The sequence below is a fragment of the Equus caballus genome, chromosome 5, assembly GCF_041296265.1.
Source record: "Equus caballus isolate H_3958 breed thoroughbred chromosome 5, TB-T2T, whole genome shotgun sequence".
Classification (NCBI taxonomy): Eukaryota; Metazoa; Chordata; class Mammalia; order Perissodactyla; family Equidae; genus Equus; species Equus caballus.
The window spans coordinates 99,293,215-99,313,727 of NC_091688.1; the positions used below are offsets into that span (position 1 = coordinate 99,293,215).

General features: G+C 41.3%; 1 protein-coding gene across 1 annotated transcript in view; it reads left to right on the plus strand.

The window, feature by feature from the left end:
• The first annotated feature begins 6,236 nt into the window (after positions 1–6,236).
• The window catches only part of C5H1orf141 (chromosome 5 C1orf141 homolog), a 53,581-nt gene continuing 39,304 nt past the window's right edge, over positions 6,237–20,513 (plus strand). The window contains 4 exon segments of the mRNA XM_070267500.1: positions 6,237–6,691; positions 9,637–9,812; positions 16,103–16,194; positions 20,057–20,214. Coding sequence (XP_070123601.1) covers positions 16,120–16,194; positions 20,057–20,214 — 233 coding nt within the window. The 5' untranslated portion in view covers positions 6,237–6,691; positions 9,637–9,812; positions 16,103–16,119.

Here is a 20,513-nt window from a genome sequence, read left to right on the forward strand (position 1 = left end):
AATCTTACAAGAAAAAACTTGGGGCCAGATTTAAATATTTTAGTAACTTGTTAGCTTAAAAAATTTTACATATTCATGTATAGACTCTACTATGCATTGGTCTTTGAGAATTTAGAAAATACAAAACAGTACAAAGTAATAAAAAATCTCTAAGGTATAATTTTACCACCCTAAGATAACCATCTTCTAAGGATGTTCTATTGCAGATCTTTTTCTGTGACTGGCGAGCCATACTTTATTTTATTCAAAAAGAAAAATCTATATGTAAAGTCTGATTTTTTCAATTAACACAATATTATAAACATTTTCCTATATCATTAAGTATTCCTTTTGTGGGGGACTGGAATTGGCCACCCCAAGATATGTCTCTTTGGCATGAGGATTATTTTGGGCTGGTTACTTTTAAAAACTGCAGACAGGAAAGAAACTCTGAATAGTAGAATTTACTTACCCTTTGTTAAGAGACATTTACATTTGGAAAGGAAATCTCCATCTGTAAATGTGTCTCCCTCTGTGTACCAGGAAGAAGGGGGGATGACCTTATTGCTAGAAACTCTTACCAATGGGGAAGGCAAGGACTCAAATCTGCATAATAACCTTACCCTTGTTTACTGTACTTGTCTGGTATCCTCCCATAACTGACTCCCCCCATACCCAACATCCTCCTTTGTCTTTAGCTGAGGATGGTATTTAAGGTGGGGGGCTTCAGCCATTTTGACAAGTTGCTCAGTTTGCCTGAGCCTCTCCCATGTATACATGTTATAAAGCTTTGTTTAATTTTCTCCTGTTATTCTGTCTCATGTGAGTTTAATTTGTTTTCTGGCCAGAAGGACTCAGAGCAGGTATAGGAAATGTCTTCCTCCCCTACCCTTTATATCACTTTTAATAGCTGCATCATATGTAACATCCTACGGCTAGTCAAAAATTTTGACAAGATAATATGAAAATAGTAGTAAAGATGATAGTCTTTGGAAACAAATGACATAATATATGTGAAATTCAGTACAATATTCAACACACAATAAATTTAATAAGCGGTAATTCAATAAATAAATACTAGATAGATGCCATTATCTTATTTTTAATTTTTCACACCATTATAAAGAATGTTACATTAACATCATTGTTCTTAGTTCTTTGAGGATTTCTGTTATTAATTTCTAAATATAAATTCTTGGAAGTGGATTTGCTGGGCCAAAGTTTCCATATATTTTTAAAGGTTTTATATAAGTTGTAAATCACCATACTACGATTTATATGTCTATCAGTAGAGCATAGGTGTGCATGTTTCTCTATTCCTTTCCCCAACTTGCAAATATGATAAGGGGAAAGTTATATTTTGTTGGTTTAAGACCATATGCCTTTGAATATTTTGTTGATATTAAAAATATAATTAATGGTCATTTGTAGGTATTCTTTTGCATATGGACTGTTTATATTCAACACACTTTTTTTTATTATTGTATTTGTCCTTTTATAATGATTTGTAAGATTTTTAAGATACTCTGTTTACACATGTTGGGCAGTGTTCCAAGTTCAACATGTTTTAAAATTTTGTTATGATGTTTTTGACATGCACAAATTTTAAATATTTATGAAGTTAGATCTAACAATCTTTTACTTTAAATATTGTGTTTTTGCAAGTTGAGCAAGCAAAACATTTTAGATGCTAAACAAAGGGATATGTTTAAAGTTGTGATCTTTAATAGGAGGAAAGGATTTATGGGGAAAACATCTAGGATTTAATAATTCAAATACTTGAGAATATGTGCTTCCTCAGTATTGTAGAGTCAAGTTCAGGTAAGAATTTTGAATTTTGTGTGTGGACTTTGGGGGGATAGGGAGAAGCTGAGGGGCACAAAGACACAACTGAATCTTGGAGCTCTTGTGCTCAGCAAGAACATTCAACCTTTCCCCCCTAACTGCCTAAAAGAAATTTAAAATAAAGTCCTGTCCCCAGGACAGGCCATCACCATAGATAACTTTGGGTTCCGGTAGACTGGGAGGATCCTTGCTAAGCCCACTCTTATCAAAGTCTATTTACCAAATATTTGCTTTGCCATTTCCAGGTGGGTTGCCTTCCTCCCCTTTGAAGCCCCAAATCACTACCCCAAATGTCCTCCTTATCTGTAGCTGAAGATGCTTAATCAGACAGCCTTGGCCAGTTGGCTGAGTTACTCAATGTCCCCTGAGTTTCTCCCGTGTATACGTGCTATTAAACTTTGATTTTCTCCTGCTAACCTGCATTTTTAACTATTTGACCAGCCATAAGAACCTTAAGGAAAAGGAGGGTGCGGGATTCTCCCACTTCCCTGACAAAATCCAAGCTGGCTATGCACAAAGAGAACTTATTATCACATCAGCTGAAAAACCCTGGTCGTGGCTCTAGTTCCAGTGGTAGCTTGACCCTGGGCTCAAATGACACCAGCAGCATCCACCTCTCGGTTTGTTTCCTCTGGGTTGGCTCTATTCTCAGGCTCTTCACTGGCCCCCAGAGCCTAAGGCAGACTAGGAGAAAGGAGGGTCGGCTCCCCCCAGGGCTCAAAGTCCCGGAATTGAATTTCCTGGGCTCTGACTGGCCTCACGTGAATCGTCTCCCTCTCCCTGAGCCAATCACTGTGGTGTGGGGGAATTGTGGCCAGTGGTCTCATTGGCACAGCATAGATAACATTCTCCCTCCTTAAAGCCGGGAGCTTGAATAAGTTCTTCTAAAGTGCCTGCACTGAGGGAGCATGAACGAAGACACAGATATGAAAACAAGGAATGTTTGAAAACTTTACCTGAACTGATAAGGTTGTCATTTAGTGTGCCAGGGGTTGACTGAGATAAAGCTGGAAAGGAAATCAGAACTCAGTTCAACACAGATGGGCTCAGATGGCGGAAGTTTCCATATTCTATGCTGTGTAATTTTGACTGTATTGTGAGGGCAATGTCAAGCCCAGGAAGGAATGAAGAGAGGGGAGAAAAGGAAAGAATCCCAGGGTAAAATAACATTCAAGGAGTGGGCAGAGGAATAGGAGTTCGTAAAGGAAGGTGAGAAGGAAGTTGTCAGTAAGGCAGGAGAAGTCGTGGAGACAGTGACATCACTGAAGCCACGGGAAGGCAGCATTTCAAAGAACCGGAAGTAAAAAGTGTCAAATTCAGAACAGGGGTCAAATAACATAGTGTCTGAAAGATGTCCATCGGATCTGCTAATGAGAGAAATGGAATGAGAAGAGAAGGGGTCACTGAGGGCCTGAAGAGCCTCTTCTCTAGGAGTAAGAGAGGTACTGGGCTAAGAGGATGAGAAGTCGTGATCAGAGATGATTTATTAGGCCTCAAGACTTCAGACTATAGTTTTAGAGGATAACGAAGTAAAGGTAGCTTTCATCTGGGAGGTTAATGAGTTTTGAGGCAAAACTGTTGACTTCATGAATTTGACATGGAAAGGAAGACTACGAAAGCTCCCAAATCTATAAAAATGGGAAATGGCTGGGAATTTCCTGGTAAGTAGGTGTGGAGGGATGGTTGCAGGAACCTCATAAGGGGAGGCTTTTCCTTATGAAGGAGGAGGGAAAATAAAGAGGTGAAAGAGACAACAGTGACAAGAGATTTTCACATACTGAGGTATATGGGGTACCTATTCAACTTCAAAACTGATTCGGCTTGAACTAGAAAGCCTGACTTATGACCTATCGAACACACATTGTACATCTGCTTATCCACTAAACTAAAGAATGCACTCTCTTAAGACAAGAATGCAGACTTCCCCTCCTACCCCTATCGTTAATGCCCAGATAAGTCCCTTTCCTGACATCATGGTCATGTTGACCTGCTCACTTGCAACTGAATACCTCTTTAAAATTTTGATGAAAATATATCTTGGGTGTGTTTAATGTATGTTCTTTGTTCTAAAAAGATATCAGACTGTACTGAAACCCACGCTTCTCCAGAACACCTTCTAGGGCCTTCCTGGGTTATAATCCTCACGCTGACTCATAATAAACTCACCCTGATTCTGATTTATAGGTTGGTTATGGATTACTTGCATCAACAACAGGAAGGTTGAAGAATAGTGACTCTTCTCTCAGGCCTCATGATTTGTGGGGGGCAAGAAAAATACTGCTCCCTTCTCTAGAGAGGACAGAAGGTGGGGATAGGGAAACACAGGATTTTCACCATTTCTGAATGGGTAAAGAAAAATCTAGATACTTTCTACACCAAATGTAGTAGATGTGTAGTAAAGAATTTACAGTAAAGAATCTCTTGCCCAGAGAGAAGCTCTGGCCTTTGCCCTTGGCTTCTGGGAGGTCATCTCTGGGCCCTAGGAATGTTCCTGATGAACTATCTTTGTTTGCCTGGGGGCCTAGGGGCATACTGGATGGTCTAACAAAGTGATTTAGGGTGGCGGGCTGGCCACACCCATATAGTCTTAAAGTGGGGGCTTGTCACTTCAGAAAGACCAACAGTGTGACAAAGCGGAGGCTTTGGGCCCATCAACCTGGAGAGTGAGATTAGCCACATGGGCAATCAATCAATCAATCAGTCATGCCCATGTGATGAAGCCCCACTAAAACCTCTGGACACCGAAGCTCAGGTGAGCTCTCCTGGTCAGTGGTACTCCTTATGTATTGTGGTACATTGATACTGGAAGAGTAACCTGTCCTGATTCCATGGGAGAAGGACAGCAGAAGCCCTGCAGTTGGTACTTCGAGACTCTGCTGTATGTACTTTTTTCCTTGGCTAATTTTTTTTTTCTTAAAGATTGGCACCTAAGCTAACAACTGTTGCCAGTCTTTTTTTTTTTTTCTACCTTTTCTCCCCAAATCCCCCCAGTACATAGTTGCATATTTTAGTTGTGGGTCCTTCTAGTCGTGGCATGTGGGATACCACCTCAGCATGGCCTGATGAGTGGTGCCACGTCCGCGCCCAGGATCCGAACTAGCAAAACCCTGGGCCACTGAAGCAGAGCGCGTGAACTTAACCACTTGGCCACAGGGCCAGCCCCCAACCTTGGCTGATTTTAATCTACATCCTTTCCCTGTAATAAACTGCAATCTTGAGTATAACAGCTTTCAGTGAGTTCTATGAGTCCTTCTACTAGTTATTGAACCTAAGGGTTCGAACTTCGTGTCAGAAGTGAGGGTGGACTTGGGGAAGTGCCCTCTGACTTTGTGCTTGACCTAAACTCCTTGCAGGATGAAAGATATCACTTTCTTTGCTTTCTTACAGATTGTAATTTATATTTTAAGCAGTTGTATGCTTTTTAAATAAAACATTCATTAGGCTCCTTTACCCAATATTTATCTATAATAGGTTCATGAATTCACTTAGCAAACACCTGTTGAATTTAACTGACAGCAATTAAAGCAGTTAGGAAAGAATTCATTTAAATTGTCTCTGGTGTACATTTTACCAAACTTTTGTTATTAAAGAGAAAATACCTTGTGTTGTATTAATACTTATTAATTGTGTGATGTGCAAACCATGTAATTTCTTTGAGTTTGATAATTTCTAAAGTTGAAGATGATATCTTTCCTATGGATAGTAATTAAAGATTAAGGTTTAATGAAAGGTGAAGGATAAAATGAGAGATGTCATTGAAAATTTCTAGTCTAGTACCTGGCACCTAGTGTATGTTCCATGAATAGTAACTGAGATAATGATAATATTATAAGAATTTTATATGATTCATGCTTTATAAATTTTATTGACTAAAACTGTGAGTGGCTGATATTTCTGAACTCAATTCTCCTTTATTTAAGGAGCTCATTTCATCATTGTGCAAACTTATGAGGTGAAGCATTATAATAATCTTAGCAAATCACCACCATCAGCTAGAGTCTAGTTACCAATTCCATTCAAATCATTGTACTTGAATAGATAGGATTTTTAAAATGTGATAGAATTAAACTACCTTACACTTTTATTATTGTATTTCTTACTTTTAAATATGTGAAATAAATTGATTCCAATGTTTTCATGCATTGCCTATGAATAACCATTTCTAGCTGGATTTTGATTACTACATAGCTACATACAACCACTTTTTGGTAAAGTTTCTGCCGTTGCCACTAGCATGGATTTGTGTTGTGATGATTAATGCTGTTTTTTAAAGCTTTTATTTCTATTTTGATTTGTATCAGAGAAGGCACATTCCTGAAATGCTTACCAACGTAACTCTTGACTAAAAATTAATCAGTGTTGCAGAAATGCCCCACCATTCTTGATCAAGTCAAGAATGTTTCCAAGTCAGTCATTTTTAGGTGATGAGTCTATTCTTTTCACTCGGTCTCCTTTTCTTAGCCTCTCCTTCCACTCTTTCAGCACAATAGTTTTTATATCCATAAGTATTTGGTGAGTCGCTTTGACTTTTAGTGACAAATTAAGTGAGTGAAACCCCTCCAAGGAGACAGAACTGCTCTCTCAAGACCTTTTCAAGCTGGAAAACTCGGGACACTGTTTCCATGGACACAGGACGCGTTGTCACGGGGCTAAGAGGGGAACAATTAACCCCCAGAGCCAGAAGAGAAAAGAAAAAAGTGGCTGTGGTTGGAAGAGGCAGCGGCTTTGGCAGGCTGGAGATTAAAATTTGTGTGGAGACGGAAGACGAGCTAGGAAACATCGTTTTATCCACTCTTAGGCCCTTTGCGTCCCCAGGTCGGTGGACCCTCCTCCAGCGGGATCGGCTGGGGACAGAGACGGGCACCAGGTGAGACGCGCCCGGTGTGCAGCTGCGCTGCTGGAGGCTCGGCCGCGGCGGCTCAGGTGAGGGCGGGACGCAGGTGGGGGGCGGGCTCAGCGGCTCTTCCAGGTTCGTTCAGAAGCCTTTACCTCTTCTATAATTAACATTAACTCGCTTCCTCACTTTCGCCCCCAACTTTGGCTTCCCTTAAAGGACAGCAGGCACAGAGTGTTTGAGTTGGTCTCCCTGGTTTCCAGGCTCCCCCGCGCGCCCGAGAGGTCCTGGGGTGGGGGCGCCCCTGGGAAGGTGACCTGGGGTGGGGGCACCAGGTGTGAGTCGGCTCCAAGCTGCATAACTGGTGCTTTTCAAATTTGTCAGAGACAGAAGGGAGCTGGAATAAGCCGGTGGGAGTTAATCACCCCTGCAATAATTGTGGTGCCATTTCCAGTTTGCCAATGGATTCTTTTGATCGTTATCTGATTGGTTGCTCACCTGCATACTCCCCAGACCATATACATTGTACTTTTGAAAGATGTTTAATATTTTTCCTTAGAAGCTTACCATCCAACTGCAAGTTGGTGACGGGCAAATTTTAGTAGAGTTTCAAAATGCAAAGTAAATTTTCTCTCCGTCTCCCTTATAACCAAAAGGGGGCAAGAAAATACATGCTGTGGATCGAAGCACGTGGGCCAGGTCTCATAATTAAATCTTCAAATAATGAGTTTTCAAATTAGGTCTCAGGATTTGTGGGCTGCCTTAGTTGGCCAGGGCGGCCGTAACAAAAGACCCCAGACAGGGTGGCTACAACAACAGGAATGCATTTCTCACAGTTCTGCAGGGTAGAGGTTCAAGATCAAGGTGTGTGCAGGACCGGGTCCTTCTTGGGCCTCTCTCCTTGGCTTCAGATGGCCGACTTCTCGCTGTGTCCTCACAGGGTCTTGCGTCTGTGTGTGCTGTGTTCTAACCTCTTCTTACATGACACCGGTCACATTTGGGGTAAGGCCCAGATCATGGAAGTAAATTTTAGTTTAAGCCTCTGTGTTCTAGACAATTGCTCGGTCTGCTCTTTAGTTTGTGAATTTAGAAGCTCTCTTAGTTTTCTGAGGTCTTCCTTTAGTGGGAGACGTTTGGAACTTGCTGAGGAGCCTTCTCAGCAGAGCCTACTATATTGGCAGCATTGGGGGGTTTGTTTGTTTTTGGGTTTTTTTTCAGTCCCAAAGGTGCTAACTGTTCAAATGAAGTAGTGCTCTTAAAAGTGACTTTTTAGTTCGATATTTTTATCTTGGTAGTGACTCAGCCTCTGATGTGCTTGTAATATTGGCCCTGCAACCTTGAAATTGTTCTTGGATGCAGCCAAGGCCGTGCCATGAGGCCTGGGGATGATTTGTGGTGAGGGTGACTGGGAAATTTTATTTCGCCCTGGTTGCCAACTTCTCTATTTCATTGTGTTCTTTTTCCAAAAACTGTCATTACTGACCCAGGAATTAAGAACATGAATCCAAGTTTCCTTTGAAAATAATTTTAGTGAGTTTAGATTTGGCAAGAACCACATTTTATCATAATTCATTCAACTTCATATTTCATCCCCCAGTAAGTCATCATGAATTAATACCATTACAGATAAACTGGGATTATGGTTTATCCGTAATTGGAGACATCTCTGGATTAAACTGTAATTTTCAGACCCCATGTAGGTGTCAAATCTTTGCCTGGTGCTGGAATGCTGAGGTGGGTAAATTAATTCTCGCTTTAAACAAGCTTTCAAAATGGTGGGGAAGAGATCTGCCAAAGAGTGAATCTCTGTAGCACAGTGTGCTGAGTTCTGTAACGAAGGACAAAGACAATAGGAGCACACAAGAGAAAGAGATGGTCCCTGGGACAAGGCATGGGAGGATGTCCAGGAAAGTCTCACAGAAGAGGTAGCCTTCACTCTAGGATTTGGTAAAGGGTGGGATCTTGGCCGGAATACAGGCGGACAGGACATTCCAAGTGGAAGGAAAAGCGCGAGTGAAGGACGTGCTTGGGAAAAGGGCAGGACGCGTCCAGGGAGCGGGGGTAGTAGAGTATGGCAGGACCAAATGGGACATGGTGGGAAATTAGCTGGAAAGGTGGACGGAGCCAGATCTTGGACTGTCTTTTCTTGAACAATCTTGTATGTGATCTGAAGAGTTTCCTTGTTATTCTGGAGGTAATCGGGAGAAAACCGAGGGCTCTGGGCTGGAGCCGGAGCTGATCAGTGTCCTGTTTGAGGAACAGCTCTGATGGCGTTCTGAAGGATGGATGTTTGAAGGAAGAGAGGAAGGAAAAGGGCAGGCACATTCGGAAGAGTACAGCGCAGCAACCCAGGGGAGGGAAAGCGGAAAGTTGAAGGTGTGAAGGAAGCCAGTGGCAAAGGAACTGGAGTCAGGGGTCAGAGAGGGCTCATCTGGTCGGGGTCTATGCTGCCTCACTGTGGATGGAATTATGCGATTGGCTATTGAGCCCTTCTAACCCCAAGATTCTATGGGTTTCTGTGACCACATAAGAACCCTACATTCCAGAGGAGAGCATTTCCCCCCACCTGTAAGTACGTATAAGAACGCTTCAGACATATCCGTCTGTATTTAAGAAGTGACAGCATCTCTCCCACCCCCAGTGAACGTCAGTTGAAAGCGGTATGCATAAATCTATTTACTTGAGCACGAATGAATTTTGTTTCTTTGATGAGTCTCCAGCGTGGGGACATGGTAATGCTTATCAGGGTTGTCTCCGTAAATAGTCACCATATATTCAAGGCCTATGTTTGTGCTTTATAGGACATTGAGTTTTAGTTTCTGTTCACTGGACTCAGAATAAGAATTTAATAGAAAATGGAGAAGTAAAACTATGAGAAAACTAGAGAAGGAAAGGAAACAGACGATCAGATGACATGGTACAGAAGACACTGAACTGCTGAATAACTTCTCGTTGTTTCCCAACTTCCCGAGATTTAGCGTGGGTGTAATTGAAGAAATATACCGTGAAGACAGCAAGCAGGCCCGCAGACATACGGAGCCCATTGGCAATCAAAAGGTGGCGAGTACGGCAGAAAAAACTGAAATGATATGCAGATGGAGAACATGCATTTTGCAGCATTTATAGGTAATCCTACGCATCTTATCTCTAATTGGTAAGTGTATCATTACTTATATTTACTTCTTTTACTTACCAAACACTTATATGTCGCTTACATTCACTCATTTAAAGCTCTTAACGTCTCCACGAAGTAGGCACTTTTGTTATTCCTATGTTGCAGATGGGGCAACACAGAGCGGTTAAGCAATTAGCCTACAGTCACACAGCTGGTAATCAGCAGAGCCAAGGAGTCAAACCCAGGCAGTCTGACTCAGAGTCCATGTTCTTAACCTGTGCACTATACTACCTTTCTGAGTTTGACGGTGGGAGAGAAAGCAATGTTCTTAACACTATGGCTTGGTTTGGAAGAACCTCCACAGGACTCTGCCAAAGATGTGTGCATACTCCTAAATGTAAATGCAGGGTAAAAACAGGCACAGCGTTTACAGTCATCCGTTTCCTCTTTGGCTGATGGTTAATTCATTCATTCAGGTTGTTAGGTGTTAGGGATGCAAAGAGAAATTAGACACGATTCCTGCCTTCAAGAAACACACAGTCTAGAGGGGGAATCAAATGAGTACATCGCATGCTTGGAGAGAGGGTGAGAGGTACTAGGAGAGCAGCCTACAGAGGCAATCGTGTGAGCGTGGACACGGACAGCAAGTCACAGTGCATCAGGGAGAGCTTCCCGGCAGAGGTGGCATTTGTGTTGGGTCCTTTTTGTTTTCTGCTTTATCTCCCCAACCCCCCCGTACACAGTTGTATATCTTAGTTGCATGTCCTTCTAGCTGTGAGATTGTGTTGGGTCTTGAAGGATGAATAGGACTTAGAAATACAGCGAATGGAAGAACAGCATTGTATGCAGAGGGAACAGCAAAGGCAAAGCAACAAGTAAAGGAAAATACAACACATTTGAGGCACTGCAAGTTGTTCATCAGGATTGGGATGTCATGCCGACAGGAGGAGGAGGCAGGTGAGGGAAATGACTCCCTCCGTCAGAGGCCAAGCCACGAGCCCCGCGGGAGAAGCCAAGTAGCTTGACCTTTGTCCTGAAAGCTGTAGGGAGGCGCTGAGGCTTTAATCCAGCAGGCAGGCGATTGCATTTTTCTTGAAAAAATAATTCGGACGCTGGTGAAGGTAGAATGGGTAAAATAGAGGATAGAATGGATCAAATGCATAGACGTATTGTGAAACTATTGCAAAAATCCAGGCAACAAGTTATGGAATCCTAAACTCTTGGATTGGATAGCAGGAGAAAAACTGAAAAGATGTGTAGGGTGTGGCATATACAAGAGAAAGGGATTCTGTATATGTAGGGAAGGGTAGGCTGGAGTTTTCCTGGAGAGTGGTGTCTAAATCCTGGTTGGGGAAGAGCTGCATCAGAATGGCTTTAAAAAATAGACCCTGGTCTTCACTCCATAAATCCTGCCTTAATGGATCTAGGGTGGCAAGTGCAAATCTGTATTTCTTTCTTTCTTTCTTCCTTTCTTTTGAGGAAGATTAGCCCTGAGTTAATATCTGCTGCTAATCCTCCTTTTATTGCTGAGGAAGACTGGCCCTGAGCTAACATCTGTGCCCATCTTCCTCTACTTTATATGTGGGATGCCTGCCACAGCATGGCTTTGATGCAGGGTCGGTGAGCCGAGGAGTCGAAAGAAAGATTTCTTAGACTCTTAAGATCTGGCAGTAGTGCTCTTTTATTTAGAGACTAGTGTAGCATGGGGACAGGACCCATGGGCAGTCAGAGCTTTTGCTGCCCCCAGTTGAGGGTTAGTGCTAAATTTAAGGCATAGGTATATGATTCATCTCCTTACAAGACAAAGGAAAGAACATGAAAAAAAAGTTAAAATGGTATCAGTGCAGGTGGGGTCTAGTCATTGGGTGATCCCATGATTTTAGACAAGAATCAAATCGGATTAAGTAAAGGTTAGAAAGGTTAGACGCCACCACCCTAAACCAGTTACATGAGATTGCCAGACAGCAACCAACTTAAGTTCTTGCCTTCCCCATTAAGAGCTTCTAGGGACAAGGTCATCTCTCCTCTTCTTCCTGGTACAGAGAGGGAGGCACCTTTTACAGATAGAGATTTACCTTACAAATGTAAATATGTCCCAACAAGGGCAAGTTCCATTCCCCAGAGCCTCCTTCCCTGTCCCAGTTTATCGAAAGCAATCAGCCCAAAACAATCCTGATGCCAAAGAGACATATCCTGGGGTGGCCAATTTCAGGTCCCTACAAGGTCATCCCCCGTTCCTTCACAAACGCAAATGTCTCAAAAGAGCAAGCAAAATTCCAGTCCTCGGAGCCTGCTTCTCATCTACAGTTTTAAAAGTAACCAGCCTAAAAATCCTCATCATAAACCATTTTAAAATTAAGCAGCCTAAAAATCCTCATCAGCTTGACAAGCAGTGCATAGGTCTGCATCTGGGATCCGAACTGGTGAACCCCGGGCTGCCAAAGCAGAACGTGCAAACTTAACCACTGTGCCACCAGGCTGGCCCCAGGACTCTGTATTTCTTGGAAGTTTTTGAGTTCATTCTGCAGTGTAACTATGGTTGAAAACCATTATGATTCCTAAGTTTGTGGGCTGTATGCCTAAGAGATAATTAACATGGTAATAAAGGTTGGAAGAGACTTTTGGCTGAGAGAGGAAGGATGAGTTTGCTTTTAGACCTACATTTGGGCTCCCTGTGGGAAATCGGGATTGAACTAAATATGTAGGTTCAGAACCCAGAAGAGAGATTTTGTTTGTAAATGGATGGTGGTAGATGAAGCCATGGGTTTTGGAGGTCATCCTGGAAGAACACACAGAATGAGGAAAAAGATGGCCGAGCACTTAGGGAGACTACTATTTAGGAATTGACCTGAGGGAGAAGAGTAAGTTGAAGACACTGACAAGGAATCTTCAGAGAAGGTGAGAAGATGTTACTGTTGTCGTAGAAACCAAGAGAGAGTTGATTCACAGAAAGGAGTGGTCAACATTAGCAAAAGTTGTAAACATTTAAATAGGGTGAATAAGAGCAGAAGAGTGTCGACTAATTTATAAAATGGTGACCCTGGTGACCTGTGTGAGCAGAGTTAGTGGAGTAGTTTAGAAAGAAGCCGAATGATGGTAGATTAAGAGGGAAAAGGGATGTGAGGAATTGGAAGCCTGAAGTGTAGACTACAGTTTTAAGAAATTTGGCAAGAAAGAGAAGATGAGAGAGAATAATGGCTAGTAGGGTCATGGGAAGAAGTTTTTCTTTTTTAAAAATAGAAGAGATTTGAGAACGCTGGGGAAAATAAACCAGTGAAGAGTTGAGAGATACAGGAGAGAAAGGATAACCGATGGAAGTGGCTCCAAAGAGGTCAGAGGCAGTAGGGCCTAGAGTACACTGGGAGGGATTGACTTTGGATGGGAGAGGCAACACTTCCATTAACGTCAAAACACAGGTGAGGTGGGAAAGGATGCAAATAAGACAGTCGTATGAGAGGTAGAAGTTGGACAAGTTCTTACTTGATGGTCTCCATGTTTTTAGTGAATGGGAGAGGCCATCTACTTTGCCTAGGAAGATGCGTGTCACAAAGAACAATGTCTGCCAGGTGTCAACTGCTTCAGTAAATTTGATAGGATGCTGAGCACAATGTCTTTCATGCAATACTTGCAGGTAGCCAGTGGCCAAATGAACAAATAAACATTCATCATCAAATGATGATGCATGCTCACAGAAATAGAATAATGAAGCAGAATATATGCCCAAAGAAACAGAAACAGGATGTAGAAGTATGGAACCAATATGCTGGTTCAAAGTAGACATTAAAATTAAAGGCTGAATCAAGAAAGGACTGAAACACAGGAGGTCTAATTGAGGAACATTTAATGCAGTCTTGATACATTTTGCATTAAAAGATTGGTTTTTAGTGCATGCAAAACATTTGGGATACACCATCATATTAGACCTGGCGTTCCTTTGCTCGCAGTGTTGATGTGAAGAGGCACAGGCGAGGCCCTTGATGCCCTTGGTATCATGATGAAAGCAAGCAAGTTGGTTTGTGGCATTTCCTCACCTCCACTTTCTCCCAGGGCCATTCATCCATAGGAACCACTGCACATTGCCAAGGACCTAGGAAAACATTTGCAAACTGGGGAAAAAAAAGAAAAGAAAAGGTGTTGTCTCCAAAATCTGAAAATAAAACTGAAAACTAAAACTAATAACATTCTGTCAATTTCGTTAACTGTCAAATCTAGTATTCGTACAATTGTCGTTCACCCTTGAAAATACTTGGTTGGCTAACTTTCCTCACTTCAGAAAAACTCATGATATGCACAGCAGCTTGCCAGAAGTCATATCATAGCTAAATAATTTACACATAGCAAAATAATTTTAAATCGAAACCGTAAACGTTCTCTTAAATTACAGCTGTGTGTGTCTAAAAAATGGGCTGATGTGTGCATCTTAAAATGTCTGATGTGGTGCTGAAGATGACTCTAAAAGTGAGAGGTATAGAGTGTCTTCCTCTTTTAAAAGATCTGCCTTCTCTTCCCTCTCACAGGTCAGCAGCACGTCTCAGTTGTCCCTCTGTCATTTATACCTTCCCCAAACTGGGAAACATTCGCTTCTATATGCTGCTTCTTCCAGTTATTTACCCTTCTTTCCCTCATTGAGAAGTAGAAATCCTTGTCCCCAGTGAAAGATGTTGGTGAGAATTATGGGAGTCTTCTCCCCCTGCTTGAACTCATATCATGTTTAAGGGGCACACAGAAACTAAAATTCCTTAGGTGTTCTTGCGATGTGTGAGAGGGCTGGTTCCTGGGTCTGGAAAGACAATATATAGTGTTCACAGAATCTACATTCTCTTCCAAAGTCTGTGCCCTCCTGTCCTGTAGGCCCAGAGAGGCTGAGGCATTCACTGTGCCCGCAGCCTTGCCCTGCAACCTAAGGTTATGTGGTTTGTAACAAGGTGGGCTGTCTGCTTGCAGCCCCACGGTCCAGAAAAGCCTTGGTCACACTGGACTGCTTCCGGGGATGGAAGGGGAGCATCTTCATGTAGCAGAATGGTGGAAGGCGTGCTGGGATGGAAAAACCCATCAGAACACCAGGAATTCACACCTAGGGCAACACACGGTGAAAGAGAGAGCAGAAAAGAGAGCTAAAAGAAACCAAGTACAAAATAAAGTGAGCTTTTGGCATAGGATCCTTAATCCTTGTCTTTTCAAGCATTATTATCTCTGTGTGATGTTGATTGAATAATATACAATCTGGGAGAAATAGCATACTTTTTTTTGTTTTGTTTTGGGTTTTTTTGGTGAGGAAGATTGGCCCTTTGAGGCAGATTGTCACTGAGCTATCTGTGCCAATCTTCCTCTGTTTTGTATGTGGGACACCACCAACAGCATGGCTTGATGAGCAGTGTGTAGGTCCACATCCAGGATCTGAACCCTGGGCTGCCGAACAGAGTGCAAAAACTTAACCACTACACCACCGGGCCTGCCCCAGCATGGATTTTTTTGAGTTAGAAAGAACTTTAGTGTTGACATTGATGTTCATTAGAAATATTGATGAATTCAGTACTTGCTGTGAATTGTATTAACTTTTACACTTAAATGCCACTGGAGCCCATTCAATTCACTGAACAAAAATATGTTGAATGCGTAATCATCTACTCAAATTTTAAAAATAAATAAAATAGAGGGAGTTTTGGGTTAATATTCCTGACCCTTGCCTCCATTCTCCCCCTAGCTATTTGTTTGCACTGTAAGGCACTTTGTGGCTTTTAATTTTCTCCTCTGAAAAGGGAGATAAATTAGACCAGGTCCTGATGTCTAACATTCAGGCCCCCAAGCCTAATATGGATCACTTGACCCCAGATGAAATTTTCACCATGTTAATGAATGAGCAAATGTGAACCGTTACGGCAGTAGCACCTAACCAGCCTGGCTGCCGCTCCTGCCTTCTAAGTGCTGTATGAACAGGCTTCCATCATTGACCAACTCAAATGGAATGCAATTAGTTGTATAAATGTGAGCTCTTTGCATTTACTTTCATTAAAATTATATCATGACAAAAAGAAAATAGATGTAAATCAAGCCACACGCCCTTGTTTCAGTTCTGAGTCACATGTTTCTCATACGGTAATCTTGGACTTTCTCCAACTCACATGTGGGAATTCTGATCATGTGACCTTCTATCCAAAACGTGGGTGCCTCTACAGGTCTGTGATTGATTCCATGATCTATATAGTTCTATTTTGTTACCCAAAACAGTAATGTAAAGATGGGTCTTTTAACTTACACCTAAATAATCAATCATATGTTTAAATTTAAATTGCTTTAGAGATTTCTTCTTTTTTCTCCTTTTTAAATAGGAATTTACTGACTGACAATGGCAGGAAAAATCTTAGAGAAATTGGATGTTCTGGATGAGCAAGCAAAGATACTCCTGGCCCGTAGAGCAAAGGTTTGTAAGATAAAAGGTAAAACTCAACTTAATCATTAAAAGGTTACTGTTCCAAGTGTGAATGATTACTTTTACTTTTTAGCTAATGATGCATTAATATGAAGACACAAACTAATTTGTAAAAAACAAATAATTAGTTGAAAGATTGTCTATGTAAGTGGATACTATAATTAATTAAATAACATTAATTAAGGTACCTTAATTAAGGTAACTTCTAGATAGCTGCCATGTTCGGTCATGGTGTAGCTAAACTGCTTGAGATTAAACAATCTTAGGCAGTCAGACAGTAAATGTGACTACTCCTGTGGTTCTTACTAATATGTTACACACATAAAAAGTTATTTGGTTTGTTTATTAAAATGAAGAAAATATTTTGTGTAGTTACCAAATTAGAAATAGTTCATAGACATTAAAGTAAAAAAGGTGAAACTCTTATAAAATTCAATGTAAAATATTAGCAAAGAACATAATTCTCAAAAAGCAAGTTTTTAGCACATATGAGCAATTTAATTTGGTTACACAGACTTGCAAAATAATATAACAATGTGGATAAGTGAGGCGTGGATAAAGAGCAGGGAGTCTGAGAAATTAGGAAGACCCCACGGAGAGGAACTCTTAAGTGAATGAATGTATTTGTGAATCTGAAAATGAAAACGTTGATGTGTGAATAATGATTTGATTTTCTTTTTTTTCCATAATTATCTCCTTTCATTCAGAAAATAAAGTAGAGGAATATTGGAAAGTGAAATAAATTCATTCTATTATAGCTATCAAAATTTTGACATAGCAAACCAGGAGTAACTTAGGAAGGCAACCATGTTAGACTTAGATATCCCAAAGTTCTTTTCCTTTAGATTTTTTGTTTAAAATGAAAATAACATAATTCAGAAAATATAATCAGAGATAAATCTATTTAATTTGCCATGAAACTCCTTTCTTATATATTTTAAGTTATGATTACTAATTCTTGCCTTCAGTAAGAGCTTCCTTTGTACAAAGCATGTCTGTGCCTTATCTCGTTTCGTGTTCCTATGCAGAGTTCGTCTCTGGAAATTCTTTTAAAAGTATAATCATTCTTTAAACATTTCCTTATTTTTTAAATTATAAAATCGAAACACATTTTTGGAAATAAGTTAAGCAACATATAGATATGTATAAAGAAAATTATACACAAGGAAAATTACGTAAAGAAAAATGGTCTCTGGCCTCTTCTCTGCAACCCTTTCCTCTGAGGCGAACAAGCTTTAGCAGCTGGGGTTTATCCGTCCACATCTTCTTTTGCGCTCTTACAAAGATATACAAATGTGTAATGTGTGTGTATACATACACTTATCTTTACATATAAGTATTCATAATATAAATATACACGTACATGTACATAATACACATACGTTTATGAAGGTGGATTGTCTTTCTTTTTTTTTTTTTTTTTTTGTTCGGAGGAAGATTAGCCCTCAGCTAACTACTGCCAGTCCTCCTCTTTTTGCTGAGGAAGACTGGCCCTGAGCTAACATCCGTGCCCATCTTCCTCTAGTTTATACGTGGGACGCCTACCACAGCATGGCTGCCAAGCAGTGCCATGTCCGCACCCGGGATCCGAACCAGCGAACCCCGGGCCGCCGAGAAGCAGAACGTGCGAACTTAACCGCTGCGCCACCGGGCCGGCCCCGATTGTCTTTCTTTTTTATTGACCAAAATGAGATAACAATATATAAATCACTTTGGTAATTGCCTTTTTATTTTCTTAAGCTGTTCATTTTGCAATAATCATAGACCCACAGGAAGTTGCAGAAACAGTACAAATAGTCCCATTACCTTCCACCCCGTTGCCCCTGGTGGTGACATCTTAATGTAGTTCTAATACAATCTTAAAACCAGCATGAGTCATAACAATACCGACGCTGGCATATTACTGTTAACTAGACGACAGGCTTTGTTCAGCTGTCACCATTTTGTAACCTTTATTCATTTGTGTGTAGTTTTATGCAATTTTATCCCATTACGGATTTCTGTAACCACCACAACAAAGATACAGCGTGTGTGCCTCACCATCAAAAAACTCCCCCGTGTTACTTCTTTGCGCCTGTGTCCACACCCCACCCCGGTTCCGTCTCTGTCCCTGGAGGTGGCTTATCTTTCTCCATCTTTATAATTTTGTAACTTTGAGAATGTTATATAAATGGAATCATTCAATATGTCAAATTTTGACATTGACTTTTTCACTAAGCATAATGCCCTTAAGGTCCGTCTAGGTTTTTGTGTGAATCAATAGCTTTTTTATGATAAATAACGTACAAATTTTATTGCCGAGCGATATTCCATTATTTGGATGTGCAGTGTCAACCACTCACCCATTGAAGGACATTTGGGTTCTCAGTATTTTGCTTTTAACAATAAAGCTGCTAAAAAAAACAAGATGAAATAAAGTTGCTATGAGGACTGGCCCTGTGGTGTAGTGGTTAAGTTCATGTGCTCCACTTTGGCAGCCTGGGGTTCACAAGTTCAGATCCCGGGTGTGGACCTACACACCACTCATTAAGCCATGCTGAGGCAGCATCTCACATAATAGAAAATAGAGGAAGACTGACAAAGATGTTAGCTCAGGGCCAATCTTCCTCAGCAAAATAAATAAAAATAAAAAGTAAAGCTGCTATGAATGTGTACAGGTTTTTGTATGAACATAAGTTTTCATTTCTCTGGGGAAAACGCCCAAGAGCGTGATTCCTGGTGCAATCTGTGTCTCTTAACTCAGCAAGGTCAAGGTCACAGGTTTGGTTTGAGTTCACCCTCCTCAGCCTCAGCCAGGAAACTGCCTCCAGGAAATAAGTGGGGCTATTGTAGGGTTTGCCTCGTTTGTTTTCCTTCCCTCAGGGATCACAGTCCTGCTCTGCCTGTTTCCTAATGCCTGATTGCAGTTGTTTGTACGTATTTTCTCAGATTTTCTAGTTGTTTACAGCAGGAGGGCAATCCCCGTTGCACACATTGGCAGATGCAGCCGTTTCCACATCCTTTTTTTTTTTTTTTTTTTTGTGAGGAAGATTAGCCCTGAGCTAACTACTGCCAATCCTCCTCTTTTTGCTGAGGAAGACTGGCCCTGAGCTAACACCCATGCCCATCTTCCTCTGCTTTATACATGGGATGCCTATCACAGCATGGCTTTTGTGAAGCTGTGGCATGTCTCCACCCGGGATCTGAACCGGTGAACCCCAGGCCACCGAGAAGCAGAACGTGTGAACTTAACCGCTGTGCCACCGGGCCGGCCCCCCCACATCCTTTGACTTGCTTTCCAACTTCTCATCTCTTTATCCCTCTGTGCTGCGCTCTGAGAGAATTCTTTAGGCTCCTGAATGCACTTTTCAGCTATATCCTTTTTCTTCTTCAGTCCATCTGTATAAATATTTGCACAAAGTCCTCTTCCAATTGCTTTCTTAGCTCTGTTCCTGGCTCGTGTGCCCGGAGGAAGGTTGGTTGCTTCGCCACGTGTGTGTCTACAGGAAAAGGAGCAGGTTGCAGAGACCTGCCTGCTGTGGCTCCAGCAACTCTCCACATCAGCATTGTCTTGGCTGAATATACGGGTCATTTGTAAACACTGAATTTTAGAATTCGGAGGGAGCCTCCATGATGGTCTAGTCCAGCGCCCTCATTTCACAGATGGGAAGAGAGTGGCTCAGGTCATGCAGCGGTGGTTGTTAACAAGGCCCCCAGTTGTCAATCTGGGAGATTTTTCCATTATTGCCTGCCACATAAATTCTGTGTGTGTGTGTGTGAATAAAGTGAGATTAATTTTGACCTTTTTACACAGGATTTTTCCTATATGAAAAGTACTCATTTTTTTCAATGTTGTACTTTGGCTTTGCTGCAGAAAAACAGGCTTCAGAGTCAAGTAAAGAAAAAGACTTTGGTGACACCCCTGACATTTGATTTTCAGTTGGAATTTGAAGAGCCTGTTGCTACGTCCACACGTAAGACAGTATCAAAGATCGCAGAGGACAGATCATGTGGCATTAAGCAAACAAAAAGGTAATGGTCACAACTGTCTAGAACTCTCAGTTTGGAGTTGGAAAGCACTGCTGTGTATTTGTCTTGGCTTATGCGGTCTGTATTACATGTAAGCTTTGTCAAGCATAGGTGTATTTCATAATGGTGGTAAGTTCCAAAAATGCTAGATTAGCATTCTGAATATTCCTAATTTATAAAATATTTGTTATAATATTCATTATTACAGGTTATAATTGCAGATAGTAATAACAATTCTGAATTTTTAGAGAAAGACTTTTCTTGAGCTCTATTATACTATCCCAAATTAATGTCAGGATTTA